Below are 20,838 nucleotides of genomic sequence, written 5' to 3' on the forward strand. Positions count from 1 at the left end.
ACAAACTTCAAGCGGTCCAAAATGCTGCGGCCCGTCTGATTGGGGGCCTATCGTGCAGGCAGCACATCTCACCTTACCTTCGCAAATTGCATTGGCTGCCCAGGAGAAAACGAATTGAGTTTAAAGCCATGACACTAGCCTACCGCTCCACTCAGGGCAACGGGTCTGCCCATCTTAGAACCATCCTCCGTCCCTACTGTAACTTGAGAGGATTTCGCTCAAACTCTAAACTTCTATTGGCCATTCCCAGATTTAAAAAATCCCGCTCTGGAGGCAAAACCTTTGAGCTAGGAGCTGCTCAACGATGGAATAAGCTGCCTCTGGATTTGCGTATGATTAAAACTGAACCTGAATTCTGTCGTGCTCTGAAAACCTAATTTTTTTGCCTGTAACTTTCTGTCTGAAGGGATCTGCTGCTAATCATTTAGCGGCGGGACACCCCGTTGGGGTAGCTGCGCGCTTTATAAAAGAGACAATAATAATAATAATCTTCCACGGCGTGAGCCCTGCTGACCTGGTCGTGGCTCGACTTGCATTCAAAGATGCATCATTTTCAACAGTCTGAGCCCTGCTGACCTGGTCGCGGCTCGACTCGCATTCAAAGGCGAAGCATTTTCAACAGCGCGAGCCCAGCTGACCGTGTCCCGGCTCGACTCGTATGCTAGTACGCATAGCCCCCGCCTCTGAGCTTAGCAGCCTTTCACTGCGGCTCGTGATCAGCGAGCCGGATGCCCGGTATGCCCCGTACCCCGCAGCAGCCTTTCACCGCGGCTCGTGATCAGCGAGCTGGGCACCAAGTACACCTCGTACCTTCTGCCGCAACCCCACAGCTACTCAACGCGGTTCCCCTGAACCGATCCGGACTGCCATACGCCTCGTACCCGTGGATTCGAATCCACCTCCTGGTTGTCTGTGAGTACCTGAGTCGCCACCACAACTCAAACCCAGCCCAAACTGTTCTTCGCGACAACGCGCATGGGGTCACCTCTGTCCCCAACCTTATTGTAGTGTGTACCCCTTTCCCTTATTGACCTGGTGATAAATGTTACATAAAGAACCCCTTAGTTTTATACACAACTGGTGTGGTGTCCATTTGTATTGTGGTGAGACCTTACTGTGCATGACCATAAGTGCGTGACCCTCTCATCTGAGGATCAGACTAAAGCGCTCAGCAACGTTCCTAGAGGAGGTGGGTCCCTGTTTGGTCAGTAGTATCTACCTCTGCCAACCAGAGACCTCCAAATCTAACATTTCCTATGTAGACAACTTGCTCAACCTGGGCAGAACTAAAGCATCTAAATTACAGATCATGGCTGTGGGTGCACACTTCAATCACAAAAAATCCAGACAAACTAAACTATGTTAAAGGCTTCAGGGTATTGGGGACAAAGGAGAAAAGACTTCACACTTAAAGTGTGCACATTCTCAAGGGATCAGACTGTCACCCACTTGGGTATTATCACTACAGCAATCAATTACCACTGCAGCACTCAACATCTAAAACTCCCATAAGGAATCAACAACCATCAAGGCGGACACAGCAGCCAAATGGGGAAATGGTATCCTCGTATCTCAAGCAGGTGTTGCATGGCAGGGATGTTTCCCAACTACAGTTTCAGAATTCTCCTTTTTGCAAGAAAACCTGCAATGAATCATACTACCAGGGGAGCTCCTATAAAGGGCAATCACCTGCTGGAGAGGTTTTACCAAAGCCAATTGCATTGCATTATTAAATGCCCAAATAGTAGATGAAAAGCAAGCAAAAAATGTCAGGTCTCCAACTTCCTCTACGCAAGCAATTAATTATCTAGGAAGGCTAACCTGTTTCAACAGACGAAAGTGTATAGTTTCAAACGGAGTGACATTATTTACCCTCGCTGTAAGAGCATTTTTTAAGTGCAAGAAAGCTGGCAGACGTTCCTGTCATGGGCTTGGGAAAGACATTCTTCTCCCACGGGGAACATTCTCCAACGGCCCGCAACTCCCTTTTTATACCTTTTATCTGTCTACCTTGTTTCTCCCTTCTTACCTACTTGTTGGTAGAAAACATCGGACCTATATTCTATGAGCTCCAATACTACATCCATTTGTCTGGAGTTCCTACCATGATTAAATAGTAAAAGTCCATATTTTTCAATAATCCCCATGTACCTGAAACACTGTTATTAATTTATTCCCAAATCTATACTTCACTCTTCACCTCACACTGCTCTCCCAACTCATCTACCCCCAACCTAAAGTCTTTCTTTATATTAATCTATGTATGCACCGGCCTAAAAGACTGAAAGCTAAATAAAATCAAACAAGAAAGATGTGAGCTGTTACTATTCTCCTTGCTCAGTTCTCCAGCAGCAACATGGGAAACTGGGGGCTTTATAGATATGCAGCGTTAAACCTTTTTGCAATACTTCAAAATAACACACCACGCTGTTGGCAATGGGACCAATAACAAGTCATGATAATAATGTTTATGTTTAGTTCTTATATAGCACTTGAGCACACACGATACAGTACAACACATTCCTCACTAATTCTAGAAGAGCAGATAAATCTCTACACATTGTTAAGGTAGGCCAAGATGTAAAGACTAGAACTCAGAAGGCATGAGGCCTTTTCACTGGCTCACCATGTCCTACTTAATGGCCAAGATCAAACAATGCATGCTATTGGTACACCCCTCAGTTTAGATCTGCTACAGTCTGACATTTAAGGTGCACTCAGCTGGAATAATATTACTAGTTCTATTCCCTGGAGGTGCCTGCTGATAGCACTTCTGTTCTGATTCAGTTAGGCTAGACTGTAGGCTAAGTATGTTGTTCTAGTCAGATGGGCAATGAGTAAACTGAATGGGGCCTGGAAGTAATTTACTGCCAATATCCAAAAACAGCATTGTGTAGAATGAAAATACACAAACGGGATTTCTCGTATATCCGTGCTAGTTCCTGCTCATTTGGCATCCTCGGCTAACTTGTTCAGCTTCTGTGAAAGTGCCATCACTGTGTCCAGAATGCGCTGTCGGTCGGCCTCCTCCAGACAAGCCCCGCAGCGTTGCTGAAACTTGTCCGGGTGCCAGAGAGCCTGCTGTCGGCGCAGGTAGCTCCGATAGGCTGGCCGGTCTGTCATGTCAATGCCGTGCGTGATGACGCCCACCATGTCCTCAATGCTGCCCCCACTCCCACCTGGCCATGGGATGTCCTGGTAATGCAAGGGACGGGAAGAGTCCTTGCTGAAGACGCTGGCACAGCGTCGCTCATACTGGCGCTTCTTGCTGTGCGCCAGCTCCTCGCGCAGCGCCTGAGCTCTCCGCTGGTAGCGCTGGTGCTCCTCCTCCAGCTTGCGGCGAAACTCTTCTTGTTGCTGCTGACGCCGTTCTTTCTCAGCTGCTGCTGCTGCTTTTGCTCTTCGAATGGGATTGGCATGGTGTCGTTTTCTGTCATATTCTCTTGCCATGCGATCTGCCCATTCGAAGTGGCTTTCTGGCTCAGGATCGGTCCTCGAAAAGTCATCTGTGGCACACAAGAAAACCTACATAAACGTCTGCAGCAAAACAAAAGTTTTTCAAACATTTGCTTAAGCCTCTTATCTTAAGCAGGTGTTACATGGCAGGAATGTTTCCCAACTACAGTTTCAATCCCCCTATTTTTTTTAACAAGACAAGCTGCAATTAATCATACTACCAGGGGGAGCTCATCCAAGGGCAATCACCTGCTGGAGACGTTTTGCCAATTGCATTGCACTGATTACCATTCTATTAGATTTTGCTATGGTCTTCAATCCTGCATAGATCTCATTGAAAAAAAATGTACTCAAGGAAAAGAAAGCTACCAAAAACAAACTTAATAAGGTAAGTAGCGAGCAGAGTTTACCTAGGCCCCATCTCTACAAATTCCTCCTACTCTTACCATCATATCGACCGAAGGCCTCCTGGTATTCATCCATGCACTCGCCAAAAAGCTTGTCCCGGAATCCCTGTTCTTCATTGCCTCTGAAGATACCCTCATGTCCTCCACTACCAGATGGTTGGGGAGGGGGTTCCTGGGAAGAAGAAAACAAAACATACAAATTAACTTAAAAATAAAAAAATAAATTGATGTTTTATCAGTCATATAGGAGGAAAGCCTACAGCTTCAGGACATCGAAGCATCGGATTAGCAAGTGAAAAGGACACATTAACATCTGCCCGTCTACTGCGCACCTCTTCTTCCACTCCTTTCAGGGACCACTGGCAGCTTTTTTTTTTAAAGAACTGTGGCTTAGCAAAAGAAGAGGAGCGTTGGTAACACAGAGGACTTATAGTATCAAATACCAGAATTACTGGAGGAAAATAACTTTTTCATACCCCTTTGTCACTGCCTCTAATCCTAAAGCACCTGGAACAAATTACCAAAAGAGACAGATTCAGACGTGGTGAAATTGAGAACTCACAACAGTTATTACATGTGAACTGCAGAGAAGCCTTGGAGAGACTGCTGCATTACAGTGTTGTGTAAACTTCACCAACGTATTGTGGTGGGGTTCTGGGGGCGCAATAGCCTGTCTTTCACATTTAACGCTGATGCATTGAACTGAGTTCACCTGTGTCACCCATGGGTGGGAAAGCAAGCCTTGTCGAACTATGCAAAGTCGCAGTTTATGCAACAGTTGGCACCCCTTGTAGGGTTCGTATCTTACAGTTATGCATGAGTAGTTCTTTCACTTTCAAACACATGAACCATTACTGCGTCATTACGGAGACATCCATAGTAATCATTGTTACCTCCTACTAAGGATAAAGGAGCACATATTTCCATAGGTTTGTCAAGCTTGACTTTTAAAAGGTTATTCCTCATTCTGTGGGTTTTCTAATTCTTTTATTCAAATTTCTATTGAATAAGTTCACCATGGCAGCAACTATTATCATATGGGCCAATTACAAGGAAGCAGTTACTCAGCATCTCAAAGCTCGAGGTGTCCCTAATGAAGGGGGGGGGGGTCAGTTACTTTTGTAATAGCTGCAAATGTGGCATATACCTTTGAGACATTTTAATCATGTGTGGAGTTTGAGTCTATCGATGCTGCTTCAGGGAAGTTTTGTGCCTATACAGTGGTAGACCCACTGGCATATTATAGGACTTTCCAAGATTTGGAAATCCCTTTGACTTACATTGAACACCAGAACTGATTTACTGGTCAACTACCACATATGCACAGAAATGTTGGTTTGACCAACCCGCTGGAGGCAGTGTACCCATGTACTACATCCCAAGACAAACATAAAATGCTAACAATGTGTCTTCCTTTTGGAATGGTGCCACCCGTAGAGGAGTGTAATACCTGGGCAAGCATCCATGGTATCCCTTCCTTGGCAATTCTCCCTGAGCTGACATATTTAAACAGGTACAGAGTGACCACTGAGCTGCACCAGCTTTGGACTTGGGCATTAAGTTAATGTAGAACTTTTCAACAGTCTCCTCTATCATCCTGAACAACATTAAAGGAGAAGCCTTGGTTCTGACCATACTCTAGAGACTAGAAGGGGTTCCAGTTCAAGACAGAGATCGGAAACTAACGAAAATATTCTCAGAAGTTTATACCTCTGTAGAGTGTGATACCTTAGGTACACTGGCCGTTAAACCACATTTGAAGCCTAAAAATTACACTGGGGACTCTGTTAAATAGAAATCTGCAACAGAAGGGAAGAAGAAACAGAGGGGACAAGAGAAAAGAACAGACTGGATTACCTGGTTCTCTGGAATCCAGCAAGGGTAATTACAATTTAAGAGACCGCAAAAAAAATTAAAAACCTGAACATATCAGTATTCTGGTAGCAGTGCTTCACGTTCTTTTCAGGACCCTGAGGGTAAACAAATATAGAGGGGAGTTGAACTGAGTACCGAAGAAAAGAGGCAAGGTGCTTTGCTAAGATTATCACACAAGATTCTGCCACGGATGGTTTCACCTACAGCCAGGGCACTTCGAAGATCCTACAACTCGCATGCTGCTGATAAAGCAGAGTCCCCAAGGAAGGCCGCTACCGCAGAGCGCGTTTGTCCTTCACAGGGAACACTGCCTTCATGCCTCAACTGATAACGGCAGCTCTTGCTGTCAACAAAGTATGCAGTGCGTCTCTTCTCCCCAAGAAACTCTAGACTGCAAGATACTCTACCTTCCATGTTCAACCAATGTGGCGCATAGAAGTAGGTTTTCTGGTATAAGGTTTTAACCCCTTCGGTGCTCATGACGAGCTCAGCTCGTCATGAGGCACAGTGCTCGTGTGCTCATGACGAGCTGAGCTTGTCATGACCACACCCATTTCTATTATGGTCCAGCACAGTAGGGGAATATCTCAAGCACCTATAAACAACAAAAGTATCAGAGGGTCTCAAAAAATGTGCCCAGAAAAATTGACAGGTCTACCACAACCAAGGAACCACAGTGATGCGCCACAGAAGTTCTCAGCAGAATGCGAGAAATACCCATCAGTCACCATACGGATCCGCCCTTCATCATTTGGGATTTTATCCGTACCACCCGTCTGAGAAAATCGGTGCCAACCACGAAGGTCAACCCGGTGGTAAGGGGGTTCCTAAGTGGATGATGGCAATGACAGTGAGGTAAGCCACTCGATGTTTAATGAGCGGCCAAAAACATGGGACTGGGGTGTGCAGTGTAAAAAGGGGTGAAAAGGTGAGAAAACCAAAACAAGAGTGCATTAAAATTGGTTAGAAAAAGGCACTTAACAAAAGTTTATTCGATGTGTGCCTGACATACCAACGTTAAAAGGCAATGTGACCCAAGGTTGTCTAGTTATGTGGACGACCTGAGGTGAAAAAAATCACCTCAGGTCGTCCACATAACTAGACAACCTTGGGTCACATTGCCTTTTAACGTTGGTATGTCAGGCACACATCGAATAAACTTTTGTTAAGTGCCTTTTTCTAACCAATTTTAATGCACTCTTGTTTTGGTTTTCTCACCTTTTCACCCCTTTTTACACTGCACACCCCAGTCCCATGTTTTTGGCCGCTCATTAAACATCGAGTGGCTTACCTCACTGTCATTGCCATCATCCACTTAGGAACCCCCTTACCACCGGGTTGACCTTCGTGGTTGGCACCGATTTTCTCAGACGGGTGGTACGGATAAAATCCCAAATGATGAAGGGCGGATCCGTATGGTGACTGATGGGTATTTCTCGCATTCTGCTGAGAACTTCTGTGGCGCATCACTGTGGTTCCTTGGTTGTGGTAGACCTGTCAATTTTTCTGGGCACATTTTTTGAGACCCTCTGATACTTTTGTTGTTTATAGGTTCTTGGGGATTGTATTCAGAGCTTGGTCTTTAAACTCCCCTTAGGTCCCCCTCTACCGTAGTGTTTTTTGAATATCTCAAGCAGCCAAGGTGTTAAATGACATTTAAAACATATTAGAAATTTTCATTTTAGTATTGTTGCTCATAACGTGACTTCTTGTTTTTTCTATTATATCCTGTTTATTTGCTTTAGATATGCTGAGAAACCTTTTCGCCCTGTTGTAATCAATGCTTTTAGTCAAAAGTGTCTATTCTTCTTAGTGCAGTGTCTGTGTGATATTGTGACTAACAAAATAGGGTTGTTTCTGTTACCACAGTGCCCCATATTCCATTGAAGGAATTGTTAGTAACCCTAAAGAAATAACTCTTCTTCAACAATGTACTGGGTGGAGTTCTTCAGAGTTACAATAACCGGTCTTCCACATTCAGTGCTGATGTGTTGAACTGAGTTCACCTATGTCACCCATGGGTGGGAAAGCGGGCCATGTTGAACAATTCAAAGTTGAAGTTTATACAACAGTGGCTCACTTGTCTGCCCAACAGGTGTCCTTGATCAAGGTAGGTTTTCAGAAAAGCACTGAAAGGAAGGGACCCAAGCAGGTTTCACCACCTGGAGTTGTAGGTAAAAAATTCTAGACCAGGAAGTTTTAAAGAGTTGATTGCCCAAATTTGTATTTAGTATTTCCAGTCAACAGGTAGTGGCACTCTGTACTAAGTTATTTATCTAGCGGAGGCTCCAGGTTTAGGACAGTTATGTAATGAGGAGTCTCTCAGGAGTCTTCACTCCAGATGCAGCTTTTTTAGGGAAACCCACTGCTTCTAGGTCAGCTGGTGAGACCTTGGTTTAGAAGGTCACCATTTCTAGGGCATAGGTGAATTGCACGCCTGGCTCTTGCAGCTGGTGACCTTTCAACATCTCAACGAACTTTGCTTTGCTAAGAACAAACGTGCAGATGGTAGTGCTTTGGATAGAACCCTACTGACAGAACACTTCTTAGTGATAAACTATGAATGTTAAAGGGCTAAATGGAGGAATCTGTGTCATGTTAGACAAGTTATTATTGAATACCTATAGGAGACTATAATAGCATATCGAAGGCTTATTCGAAGATGGGTTTCAAAAAAGTAATCTGTAGAGAGCAAGGGGCATCCATGGCAGCTATAATGAATTATATAAGCAAACCCTACAGTGAAGTAGACACAAAGGGTTGGTGGGAGATAGTTATAGTGGGTATAAGCTTGTTAGTTTATAAAATATGGTCACTATATGGCTGTAATGAACATATGCCTGATAAGTTCAAAGGGATTATATGTACTCTGATAACCGTCAACCATTTTGATAAAACAAAGGCTATACAGAGAGAAAAGTGAAAGTTAGAAAAGCAGTTGTCACTCGTATTGATACTCTTGGGCTGGTGGATATATGAGAGTTTAGCATATTTAAGCATCCTTGACAACAGGGCATATAACTGTTACTCATTTTCGCATAAACAATACTCTCATAATGATTACTTTCAAAGGATTAGTAGCTCTCTTCAAGTGTGAACAAACATCCCATGTTAATCTCTGGTCATAACCCACAGGTTACAACTAGAGCACACTTTGCTTTTATGCCTCTCCCATCCAGGACTCTTAAAAAAGAACTCCTAATTGACTACAATATCTAAATAACACAGGGACGAAGAACTCTACGGCTACAAATATAACACACTTTACTTTTACAGCCCTTCCCCATACTTCTCTTTTAAGAGTCCAGATCTCCTGAGTGACTAACAGTATGAAAGAACAAGCATTTGCAATGCAATAGGTCTCGCATTAATTAAGTTTGAGCTATTGGCATTGCTAAATATTGCAACACGAATTGCAACAAAATTCTATAAATTGTAGTCCACCCTCACTGGCACCCAGAGTGTTATTATTGACCCTTCCTTAGTGTGTTATGGTCTCAGAGTTAACATGTGTAGTATTTATCATGCAGCGTATGGGCTCCAGCCCTTCCAAGGAGTATGCATGCCTTTATAGCTGCAGAGCCATGCTAAGCTGCATGAAAGGCAGCGGGGGGAGAGAGAGCGCCGAGCCTGGGCCTTCACAGCACCTGAGACGAAGAGTGTTTGTTGTTTGCACGGGCCAGCCCTAGCTGTCACGCCGGGAGACAAGTTACGAGCCCGGCACGTTCTCACCTGCTCAGGCGCTTGACACATCTGTCGAAGAGATGGCGCAGACTCGGGCTGTGAAAAAACAGACCGCCTCACTTTGGCACGATTGGGCGCCTCACTTTGGCACTAGCAACAAGGGACAGAGGCTGGACCTGGCGGCTATTTTTCCTTTAAAAAAAGAGGGGAAAAGGGGACGGAAGTTTGGCTGAGGGGGACATTATTTCGCAATAAAATGACAGTTATTTCAAAATGCAAACACAAACTTTGCAAAGGCAAGGGAAACAAGGACATTGCAAACTTTTCAAAGGGCAAAATTAAGGAGCTTTGCATCACCCCAGCAGTATAAACAAGCCAAGCCACGAAATTTAAAGTGATCGGACGGAGGCAGAGGGGAAAGCAACTTAATGACCCGTCAGATGGCTGTTCTGCGCGTGCACGTAAGATTCAGGCCAGCAAAACTCTGGTAGGTAGCACTTTTTATTTACACTTTACTTAATGTTGAGCAAGCAGTGCATGCGCTGCTGTATGCTCGACCTAAAAAAATGGGACAAACAAAGGATTTTTATAATAATAGCAAGAACTCTATGTCACCAGCTGTTATTTGGGACACATTAACAGCTTTTGTTAGGGACCAAATGATCCAATATGCAACCTGGCAGATTAGAGCAGATAGAGTCAAAAGCATAACACAGAACTAATCATGCAGAACTAGGGGTAGTGCATACTAAGATGGCATCAGAAGGAGACATGCATCAGAAAGAGGTGTTGTTCACCAAATGAGGTCTAAGATCACTGCCAAACATTTGGATGAGGTTGGGGCAAAATAACACAAACTCTAAATTAAGATCAGCACAATGTTAGCTGATGTAACAACGAGGGTGAGTTCCTTGCACAAGCTTATATTTTATAATGGAGGAAGAGGCCTATTAAATAATGCTTCACAGAAAAAACTGAACATATTTCTGAGATATCAAAGTTTATATACCTCAAGGAATATGAGGGAGAGGCAGGACAAATAGACCTTCCTGGTCAAGCAGACCCTTTCTAGAGGTAGGTAGTTTAATTGCTCCACCTACTTTATTTAAACTTTAACAAAAACAGGTATGATTCAAACTGGTATTGGAACGGATTTGGGCTGTGTACCAGGGAATTAAATACAAAATGAATACATGTATTTGCATCTCTGTTCTATATTCTGACTGAACACTTCATAGAATCTGGGCACATACCAGAATTGGGAGAACTTTCGAAAATAATTATTTTCTTCAATAAAGGAAAACCAACATGTGCAACTGCATCATGTCAAATGATTTCATTAATTGGGGGAGACTTGAAACTTTAGGCTGGTCTCCTCAGTACAATATGGCTTTGTACCTGTGAGAGGCACAACACCCCAAATTTTGTAGTGTTTATGCTGGACTGGGAGGCGGTCAAAAAGAAAAGAATTGGATGGATTGAGCATGATGCCGAAGAGATATTTGACAGGTAATAGTAGGCATTCTTGTGGGAAACTTTGCAGAGATCTGGTCTACCTAATGGTTGTGTGACTGTGATTAAACAATTATATAAAAACACACAAGCATGTATACTGCTTACAAAAATATATTTAATATTTCTTCATGATCACCCAGCTGAACACTACATTGATTGCTAGTTTTCCCTGTGTTATTTTACAATCATGTCTAGTTGCAAAACAAGAAAATTCAGAGATAATTGTTCTGAGTTGGGAGAATGTGACTCAAAGTTTTCATCATATGCTGATCGAGGGCAAACATATGTAATAAGCAATAGATCTATTAGCAATAGAAAAATGAGTGCTTGAATAGGGCATCAAAGCGCTATCAGCTTAACCTTGAAAAACCTCAAATGTTATCAAAACTCTGATCAAACCCTCAAGACAGCAAGAAGTCATCTGCACTAGAATATCTGGGCACCATACTAAGTAAGACACATAAGGATTTACTCAGGAAAAATATGAACCGATACTACTAGAATGTGCAAAGCTTATGAGGAAATGGGAACACAATCCCCTCACACTCATAGTACGTGTAAAGTCTTTAAAAATAACTATACTCTCAATACTATTATATCTTTTTTAGGATCCTTCCAAGTTTGGTGTCAATATCTTACTTTAACAAACTAAACTCAAAAGTAGCTCAACTTTCTTTGGTATTGTAAAAGAGAGAGTTCGGATGTGCCCCAAATTTCAGTTTCTATTTTTGGGCAGCATTGGGTAATAGGATAAGGTAATTTGCTGAACCAAAAACCTCTATAACTGCATATATTTGTGACCCAATTCATACGATTTAATGGGATTTACAAAACCAAAATTTCATTCAAAATGGACACAATGCAAAGATTGAATAATATATTAAAGTAGAACAGGGCATAGGATGTGCAAACGTTTTTCCACAGTGCTTGAGTCACAGCTGAATCAAGCGTTTCAACATTGCCAAAAAAAAATAAAAAAATTCAGAGCACTTAATCCAGCCATTCACACTGCTTAAAAAAATGAGAAATGCGATTGACAGAAATGTCAAGTCATGACTCGAGTTAAAGAGGCAGTGTTATACAAAAGTGCCAATTTTGATTTTGGAAAAGGTGATGGACAGAGTTTCTGAATGATGCAGAATACTCTTACCAAGTCAATAGATCATGGTTTTAATCCATCACTGTTTTTTAGCTCACTGCACCATCCCAGCTCAGAACCTGGCTATATGCAAATTAGTCTGTTCCTGTCCCAGTGCATGATGGAAACAGGGCAAACCAAACTACCAAGCCAATTCTTATACTGGGAAGGAAACAAGCTTCCGGGGACCGGTTTCTGGCATCACAGCCTTCTTCGGCCCGGCTTGCTTGAATCCTGATGGTGCAATGAGCAAGGGACTCACGTCTGAGTATACCCTCCCACACATAGTGTGGATAAAATCGATTTTGGAAAAGGTGATGGACAGAGTTTCTGAATGATGCAGAATACTCTTACCAAGTCAATAGATCATGGTTTTAATCCATCACTGTTTTTTAGCTCACTGCACCATCCCAGCTCAGAACCTGGCTATATGCAAATTAGTCTGTACCTGTCCCAGTGCATGATGGGAACAGGGCAAACCAAACTACCAAGCCAATTCTTATACTGGGAAGGAAACAAGCTTCCGGGGACCGGTTTCTGGCATCACAGCCTTCTTCGGCCCGGCTTGCTTGAATCCTGATGGTGCAATGAGCAAGGGACTCACGTCTGAGTATACCCTCCCACACATAGTGTGGATAAAATAGATTTTGGAAAAGGTGATGGACAGAGTTTCTGAATGATGCAGAATACTCTTACCAAGTCAATAGATCATGGTTTTAATCCATCACTGTTTTTTAGCTCACTGCACCATCCCAGCTCAGAACCTGGCTATATGCAAATTAGTCTGTTCCTGTCCCAGTGCATGATGGGAACAGGGCAAACCAAACTACCAAGCCAATTCTTATACTGGGAAGGAAACAAGCTTCCGGGGACCGGTTTCTGGCATCACAGCCTTCTTCGGCCCGGCTTGCTTGAATCCTGATGGTGCAATGAGCAAGGGACTCACGTCTGAGTATACCCTCCCACACATAGTGTGGATAAAATCGATTTTGGAAAAGGTGATGGACAGAGTTTCTGAATGATGCAGAATACTCTTACCAAGTCAATAGATCATGGTTTTAATCCATCACTGTTTTTTAGCTCACTGCACCATCCCAGCTCAGAACCTGGCTATATGCAAATTAGTCTGTTCCTGTCCCAGTGCATGATGGGAACAGGGCAAACCAAACTACCAAGCCAATTCTTATACTGGGAAGGAAACAAGCTTCCGGGGACCGGTTTCTGGCATCACAGCCTTCTTCGGCCCGGCTTGCATGAATCCTGATGGTGCAATGAGCAAGGGACTCACGTCGGAGTATACCCTGCCAAGCCATAAAAGCATAGTCAGCAACTTTTTTTAAACACTAGTATCTGAAAAACTGCTGAACAAATGTACACCAAACTATCAAAAGCACGCTTTCCGAGTAAAGGTCTACTTTCATGCCATGTTTAAAGCCGTTCAGGCTGAAGGCCCGAGTGAAATTTCCCATGGGAATTATTTAACCCCACCCTTTAACTTTCTTACTTGTGCGGGTCTCTGCACGAATATTGGCATGCCGGTCCTAAGCTGACCAAGTTAGTGATTTGTCAACATTGTGTACAAATCTGTGCACCACAGAATCCAAAATTATAGCCAAATCAATATAAAGTGCGTCTAACTAGAAGTAGTGACCACCACTGTAATATATGTATATATATATATATATATATATATATATATATATATATATACACATATACATACATACACACACATCTTTTCAATGAAATAAGCACAAAGTTTAAAGTGATGTTATAGTTAGGTGAAAATGTCAGTTAAAATATTATATTTTAACTTAAAAAAAACAACAACATTAAAATCACTGAAATTCACCAGTCATACTTAACTAAAGTAACTATAAATCGTGCCATGCACACACAATATTGTCATCAATGAAGTCATTTCAGATGTCACCAGTGATGTCATAGAACATATCATGACATAATAAGTGAGGCAACAAGGAGGGCGAAGTTAGAGTTATAGTTACTTTAGTTAACTGTAACTGGTGAATTTCTGTGGTTTTTTAATTTAAAAAGGAAAATTGTAACTGACATTTTCTGCTAAACTGTAATTTCACAAACCTTTTTTTAACTAAATTTCTCTTAGTTTTTTTAAATGTAAAGCGAAATACTATAACCATACCTTACTGTAAGAAAACAAAGAAAACAAGGCTATTAGTTGTGCAGCATGTGAGGCCTGCGCAAACTGTAGGTCCACAATTATACCCTCACTGGGAATCAAGGTCCTCATTGTAGCGCTTGACTCTCTCAGGGTAGCAAAGCAGAGCAATCAAAGGGACTCAAGGGTGGTGGTGTTGGCTAATAATCACCATTCACTGACACACAATAACAACACTCAATACATGACTGCCCAGTCTGTGCTTTTTTTAAGAAGAAAAGTACATATACACACACTACTTAATTCTACGCAGTAATTTACAAATATACATACAGTTGGTGGAAATACCTTTGACGTCATTACATTTGACCCAAAAGGGTAATGACACCCTCCTGTTTGATACATAAGCTGTATGGTATGGGAGGAGGGTAGTAATTTTTGGGTCACATCAATATGTTGGCTACAGTCCGATATTGAAAGGTGTGGTCAAGATTGTGACGTTTCCAAACAATTGCTGTTATTACCTTAAAAAATCACCGCTACCTTACGTCCATTAAAGCAGATAGGGCACAAAAGTGTGTGCCTCTAAAAAATGTGGTTGTAGTTCTAAAAGGTTAGTGAAGCATTGATGTAGGTCATTCCGGGAGAAATAATACATTTCTGCATATTGTTACACATTCTGAGCTACAGTGTGTGTAATCTGATTCACAATAAACTGATATCCTTTTTGCAACAACTTACTAAATACATTTTGATGAGTTTAATTTAACACTAAAGATTCTGCATTTATGCCTCATTTCTGCAGCCTTACCAGCTCTTTCATATGAAGGAGCAAGGCATCAAAGATTTAGGCAGTTTGAATATGTGATCTTGAATTATATGGAATAAAATACTCTCTGCCATACATGAAAAGGATACTGTAAGTCGCCGCCAAATTCCATGAACTTTTAAAGGAAATCTGCTTTCAGCCTTGTTCCACTATAGGGACATGAAACCCCACTGTGACTTATAAATATCGCTGCAGGCATCACTCACTGAAAAATGCCATATAGCATGAGATACATCAACATGTTCTCCCCCATTATAAAATCACTATGCGCAGCCATTGCACATTAGTGTGCACCTGCTGCACATCACCATATGGCTTCATAATGCAAACGGGTACATGCTTGTTACCTCCACATCGCCTGGTGTTTCCTTGGTGCACAAAATCAGTGCTCCCTAGCACAGGTCAACATGTGCACCCTGGAAGCACATCAACTGGTGTTCCTTGGAGGCTGTTCATCTCACTGCTCGCCGCATGTGCACACTGGCACTCCCCCCAGTGCACTTAACTAAGTTTCCCCCAACACACCTAATCTAGGGACCCTTGCTCCACTGATGCACACTGCCCTGATGTCCCTGAATGCACAGAGTTGAGTCTGTTTCTCTCTGTGCACTGATGCTTATATGTTTGTAGATCTGCATGCATTAGTGTCGCTGTACTTTGTCTAAATTAGTGACAGTAACTATATTGGCCTGTGTGCATGATATGCTGTATGCCTCAAAATCCAAACCAGTTTGACATTTTAAGTGCTTAGACGGTTCATGACCTAGGTAGAACACAGGAGCAGGTAGGCCTGTGTGGAAGTTCAAATGACCATGCTAGAAATGGGAGGAGAGCAGAAATGGTTGCTAGAAGCTTGAATGGGTGGGGCTAAGTGAACAAAAATGTGTATGCAGCGGACAGAAACAAAGGATATATGTGGTGGAATGTTGGTGTGGGGGAAAATACGTTGTTGCTGGCATGGGAGCAAATCAGAAGGGAGCTCCTCAATTTTGCGTACTTTTGGCAGACATTTGGGTCTTTTCCAGCTGTGTTCTGTGGAGGGCAACTCGAGAAAAGGCCTTCTTACTCCCAACACTACTGCTCTTCCCAGGGCTCCTCTTCCAGCCAAGATGCTCAGATGTTCTAACGACATACCTTCTCACCCTTCTTTCCCCGTAATAGGTCTTCAGGCGTCTTCCCAGCATGATTGGCTACATTCATTGCGGCAGGACTGTGTCTTTGCAGCAGGACAACCAAATCTTCGTATACTAAAAGGAGAAAAACACACATTTGAGTTTCGTCAGAAAATTTTGCTGCAACTCCGGCTATTTTAGGACAAGCAAATCTTACTGTTTCCAGATTTACATAAAAAAGATCATCCAGCCAAATAATATAGTTGTAGATTACTGATCAGCACAAAAAGGAAGTAAAATGCCTTTCTGTATGAGTTTCACTAGTTGATAAAAGGACTTTTAGCTGAAGGGACTGTAAAACAGGGGACTTGGATGCCAGTGCCTTACCTCTCTTCCCTTTGACTGCGGCCACCTTGGCAGCCAAATGCAGAGCTGTGTTGCCACGGTGGTCTTGGCGCAAGGGGTCGGCACTGTACTTCAGCAGCAGGCGCACCACGGCATCATCCTCCAGGGTACAGGCCAGGTGGAGGGGGGTCCGTCCCTTGCGAACAGCAAAATTGAGGTCCATGCCCCGGTGCTTCCGCAGGTAGGCCTTCAGCTTGAGCACGCTGCCCTCCTCCACATACCGCAAGAGCTTCTGCTGTTTGCGGGACGCCATGTCAACAAATGGAGTGTTGACTATTGAAATAGTAGTTTCATGGGTAACACTTGTGACTCACTGAAGAAAAGAAAAATAAATAAGTTTTTTTAATTGTTCCACAAATTCATACAAATGTATGCCAAGAGAGGGTGACTGCAAGGCGATCATATGTGAATCCTCTAATTTGCCACTCATTTGGCCTCCCAGTTGTCTATTATTTGACCTACACCTACATTAATAAACGATAAGAACTGCTGCCGGCATTTGACAAAAAAAACGTTAAAAGTGTTCAGGACTTACTGGTTTTGTGGATGTGCAAAGAAAGAACAAGTTTATATTCAACTAGTATATGAAGAACTTTCTGCAAGCTCAGCTACTATAGAATATTTGTTACTTTTAACAGATGTTGCCTCATTTGGACTTTAAAAACAGAAAACAAAACCACAAACTACTTGTTTCACAACTCTCAGACAGGGCCCTTTGTTTGTCAACTCACAATCATTAATTAACCATCTTACAAGCTATTGCATGATCTAGTGATCTCAAACCATACCTTGTTCGCTTGATCACAAAATACTGCACTACACAAAGGTCTCCTGTTTGACATTTACCACATTAACCCTTAACAAATCTTTACCAAGAGGGTGGGATACTGAAAAGGCAGACCATGCACAAGGGAAGAGGCCAGATAAGCAATGCCAATTGAGGGACACAAACATTGGCCACTTAGTGATATTTTGAAGTTCTAGCCGGTCCCGAATCTGGTACTTGATATGGTTAAAATCATATATTCTTTATTTCCTTCTTATTTTATTAAGGTGTGTCCAGACTAAACTTATAATTTACCTTGAAAATTACTATCTCCGTATGCCATTCAATGTTGTTTCCAGGAAAAACGAATTGCCCTTGCCATGCAGGGAAAGGGAAACTTCCCTTCCACCCCTACTGCAAGGAGAAAAGATCCCCACTACTGGTATTTAAGCAAGAAAGAAAAAAAACTATCTGGCACATGGCAAGTTGATGGTAGATCTGCACATCCACCAAAGTGGCACCCTTAACTTAACCACCAGCTCCAACTGCCTCTCTGCACTTGATTCGACTTTCGTAATCAGCTGCTATTGGCATCTATGTTCCCAGAATTCCTATAATGAAACAAGCAGAGTTGTGCAACCTCTATTGTGTCCATCATATGAATAACTTTGGTTGGACCAAGACAACTGCCAGCTTACTGAAGCTTTCACACCTACTATCTAAACCCTGCTGCCCCTGGAATGCCAGGGACATTCTCTTAACCTGACGAGTTTAAAACGTGAACCTTTCACAAGCCCAGATTCTTAAGGCACTCTTCTAGTTCAACAGTCCTACAATACTCTGGGCTCTACAGAGAAACGTAACCATTAGTGAGAGAGCATTGAGACCCACCTGTACCTGCATGCAAATGTAACAACTCTTGAAAGGAAGTAGAAAGTCACCTGTCACTGCAGTCTTCCAAATCAAAATTCTCAGAATGCACCAAAAAGGGGGTTGCAAGTTATGAAGTATATGAAGAACTTTCTGCAAGCTTAGCTACTGCCCAGTCAAAATTAAATGGACATTAGCTAAACAAGCTGGCACAAAGTCAGCATCATTAATTACATAGAATACCTGGAACGGAATGTAAACAAATGTATAACAATTTTAATTAATTCACATTTAAACACGAGCAAATTAATTCAAACAAATGCCTATTTTAAAAATCAAAGCAAATTTAAACCTACAAATAAACAATCGTACAAAAAATGAATGTACAATTACAAAAACTAATATGACATTTTCAGGATTTATCCTAATGTATCAGGTGAACCAATCATAAAAAGCCTGATTTCTTCAGAACAAAAAAACACTGGATGTATGTGCTCTCTTAAAAAATTATGAAAAGAACAAATACTTTGAATTAGCAACAATGTTCTGGTGGCTGCGTAATTCTACACAGTCAATGCATTCACTTAAGGCAAAGTTTTCAAAGAGTTAAGAAGACAACAGGTGCAGAATACAACAGGTGTCTCTCAAAGGTAATGAAATACACCAGTTCAGTTTAATAATGAGTTTTAAAATAATAGTGCTATACAAAATCCTTATTTAATTCAGAATGATCACTGATTCTACAATAGCACTGTGTGTGTTATTCAGCGATAAGAAATGTATATAGCACTGTGACGGATTACTATTATTTTTTTTTTTAATGAGACGCATCCAAGAGCTACTATTTTTATATGTACTGTTTTATACACATGTTGTAGCTTCTGCCATGGAAATCTTTGTTTTTAGTAAACAAATAAAAGATTTGTGCTTTAAGAAGCTCTTGTTGCAGTAGGTTATACCGTCCCACAGCAATATAAATAACAAGTGATCCTGCTAGTCAACTCAGTTCAAGTTTATTTAAAATTCGATCTTGATCTCATCAAGAGATCATCACAGGCTCCAGAAATTCGAGGTTTAAATAAATTAATTTCTACGTCTTGCATAGGGTGTATCTTACACCGTCCAGAATCAGGAGATACTTTGGCACCGATGCGGCAGCGTGTCCACGATGCGGTGAAAGGGAGGCGCAAATACTTCACATGTTCTGGAACTGCCCCACGCTTCAACTCTTCTGGGGGGGGTCGGGGGGGGGGGAGACAAGTAGTGGGCAAACTCATTGACAAGGTCCTCCCCCATACCCCAGAGCACTTCCCACTAGGATGGTTCCCCCATACGGCTATTAATAAGACCACTGGGAAATTCCAAGATTTGGCATATAGCTAAGAGAGAAATAGCTAGAAATTGGAAGGCGCAGGGAAGGCCTAAGCTTACCTCCTGGAAAAGAGGGCTAGAGAAATGGGCAGGGGCCGAAGGCAGGTTACTACTTAGGGAAGCTCAACGAGGGATAGGCAAGCTGTATAGAGCCAGAACGTAGGAAAGACTAGTGAATGAACTACTTGCTAAAAGCCAGGATATTGATAGTGAGGCGAGCACTCAGCAACCCGCAACCCCAGGCCAAGGGAACGGTTTAGTAGCGCATCAAATGGGACTCCGCCCATCGCGCCGCCTCCTGCTGACGTTGGAAGAATGTTACACGTAACCATACCATTACGCTCAGATTGCGACTATCTATCATTCGCAACTCAAGGGGGGAGGGGGGATGTTTGATTAGCGGGTTTGTTTACTTCAACATAACAGAGAACGATACCGTATTACACATGGGTAATGATGTAGGAGGGGACATGGTTGATATGCATTGAATGTATGTACTGTATTTGTCTTTAAATGGCAAACTCCGGTTGGAAAAAGAAAATCAAGAGATCAACACATTTATATAAAACACTAAATTGCATTCTAATTAAACAAGGCACAAGTCTAGAGATATTGTAAAAAAGAAATTTCAAACGCACACAATTCATGGGTTATATACACAAGACAATGCTTGAAAAGCTGATCTTTTTATATTAGAAGGTAAAAACATCTGATAAAGATCATTTGCATTTGAAACTTAACAAGGAACAGGCAAAATAATATGTACAATAGGCTGAATCTCTATCTTGCAAAGATAACATTTACAATAATCTGGTTTTGGTCCTTTCCTCTTCCCTGCATTAGCCCTCAGTGGGAGCTTTCCAGTTCTAGGTTTTAGAAAAAGTCTGTGCAGAGAATGCTCTTAAAGGATAAGTAAATACTTCAGCATTGGTCTTAATTAGGGCTCCCGGTTTTATGGTATTTATTTTTTTAATATTTCCGTCTGTATTTATCCATATCTATTTTTGGGCCATCAAATTTGCATTTATCCATATTTATTTTGTGGTTTGCGAATAAGAAGAATAAAAAATGGTACATTTCCACATTTATTTAACGGATAAACATACACTCATACTTTGATGCCTGCCGCGTGTTAGTAAATTCAGCAGCCAAATATAGCAAAACATTACACCCACAGGTAAATATTAGCAATTTACTCATAATATATTTTAACACATGCCTGTATTTAAAGATATCTTAACCCTTTTTTTAACTTCCCATGCGGTCTACCTGC

The 20,838-nt window shown here is 42.0% G+C and overlaps 1 protein-coding gene across 2 annotated transcripts in view; it reads right to left on the reverse strand.

Annotated features, from left to right (window-relative positions):
- Positions 1-2,453: 2,453 nt before the first annotated feature.
- Positions 2,454-20,838, reverse strand: part of NFKBIL1 (NFKB inhibitor like 1) — a 50,779-nt gene continuing 32,394 nt past the window's right edge. For both annotated transcript variants that reach the window (XM_078645885.1, XM_078645883.1), the window contains exons 2-5: positions 16,541-16,871; positions 16,176-16,288; positions 3,903-4,035; positions 2,454-3,506 (exon numbers count right to left, since the gene is read on the reverse strand). In XM_078645885.1, the coding sequence (XP_078502011.1) occupies positions 2,947-3,506; positions 3,903-4,035; positions 16,176-16,288; positions 16,541-16,811 (1,077 nt within the window). In that variant the 5' untranslated portion in view covers positions 16,812-16,871 and the 3' untranslated portion in view covers positions 2,454-2,946. The remainder of the gene's footprint in view (positions 3,507-3,902; positions 4,036-16,175; positions 16,289-16,540; positions 16,872-20,838) is intronic.

This window comes from Lissotriton helveticus, chromosome 5_1 (assembly GCF_964261635.1).
Source record: "Lissotriton helveticus chromosome 5_1, aLisHel1.1, whole genome shotgun sequence".
NCBI classification, from domain to species: domain Eukaryota; kingdom Metazoa; phylum Chordata; class Amphibia; order Caudata; family Salamandridae; genus Lissotriton; species Lissotriton helveticus.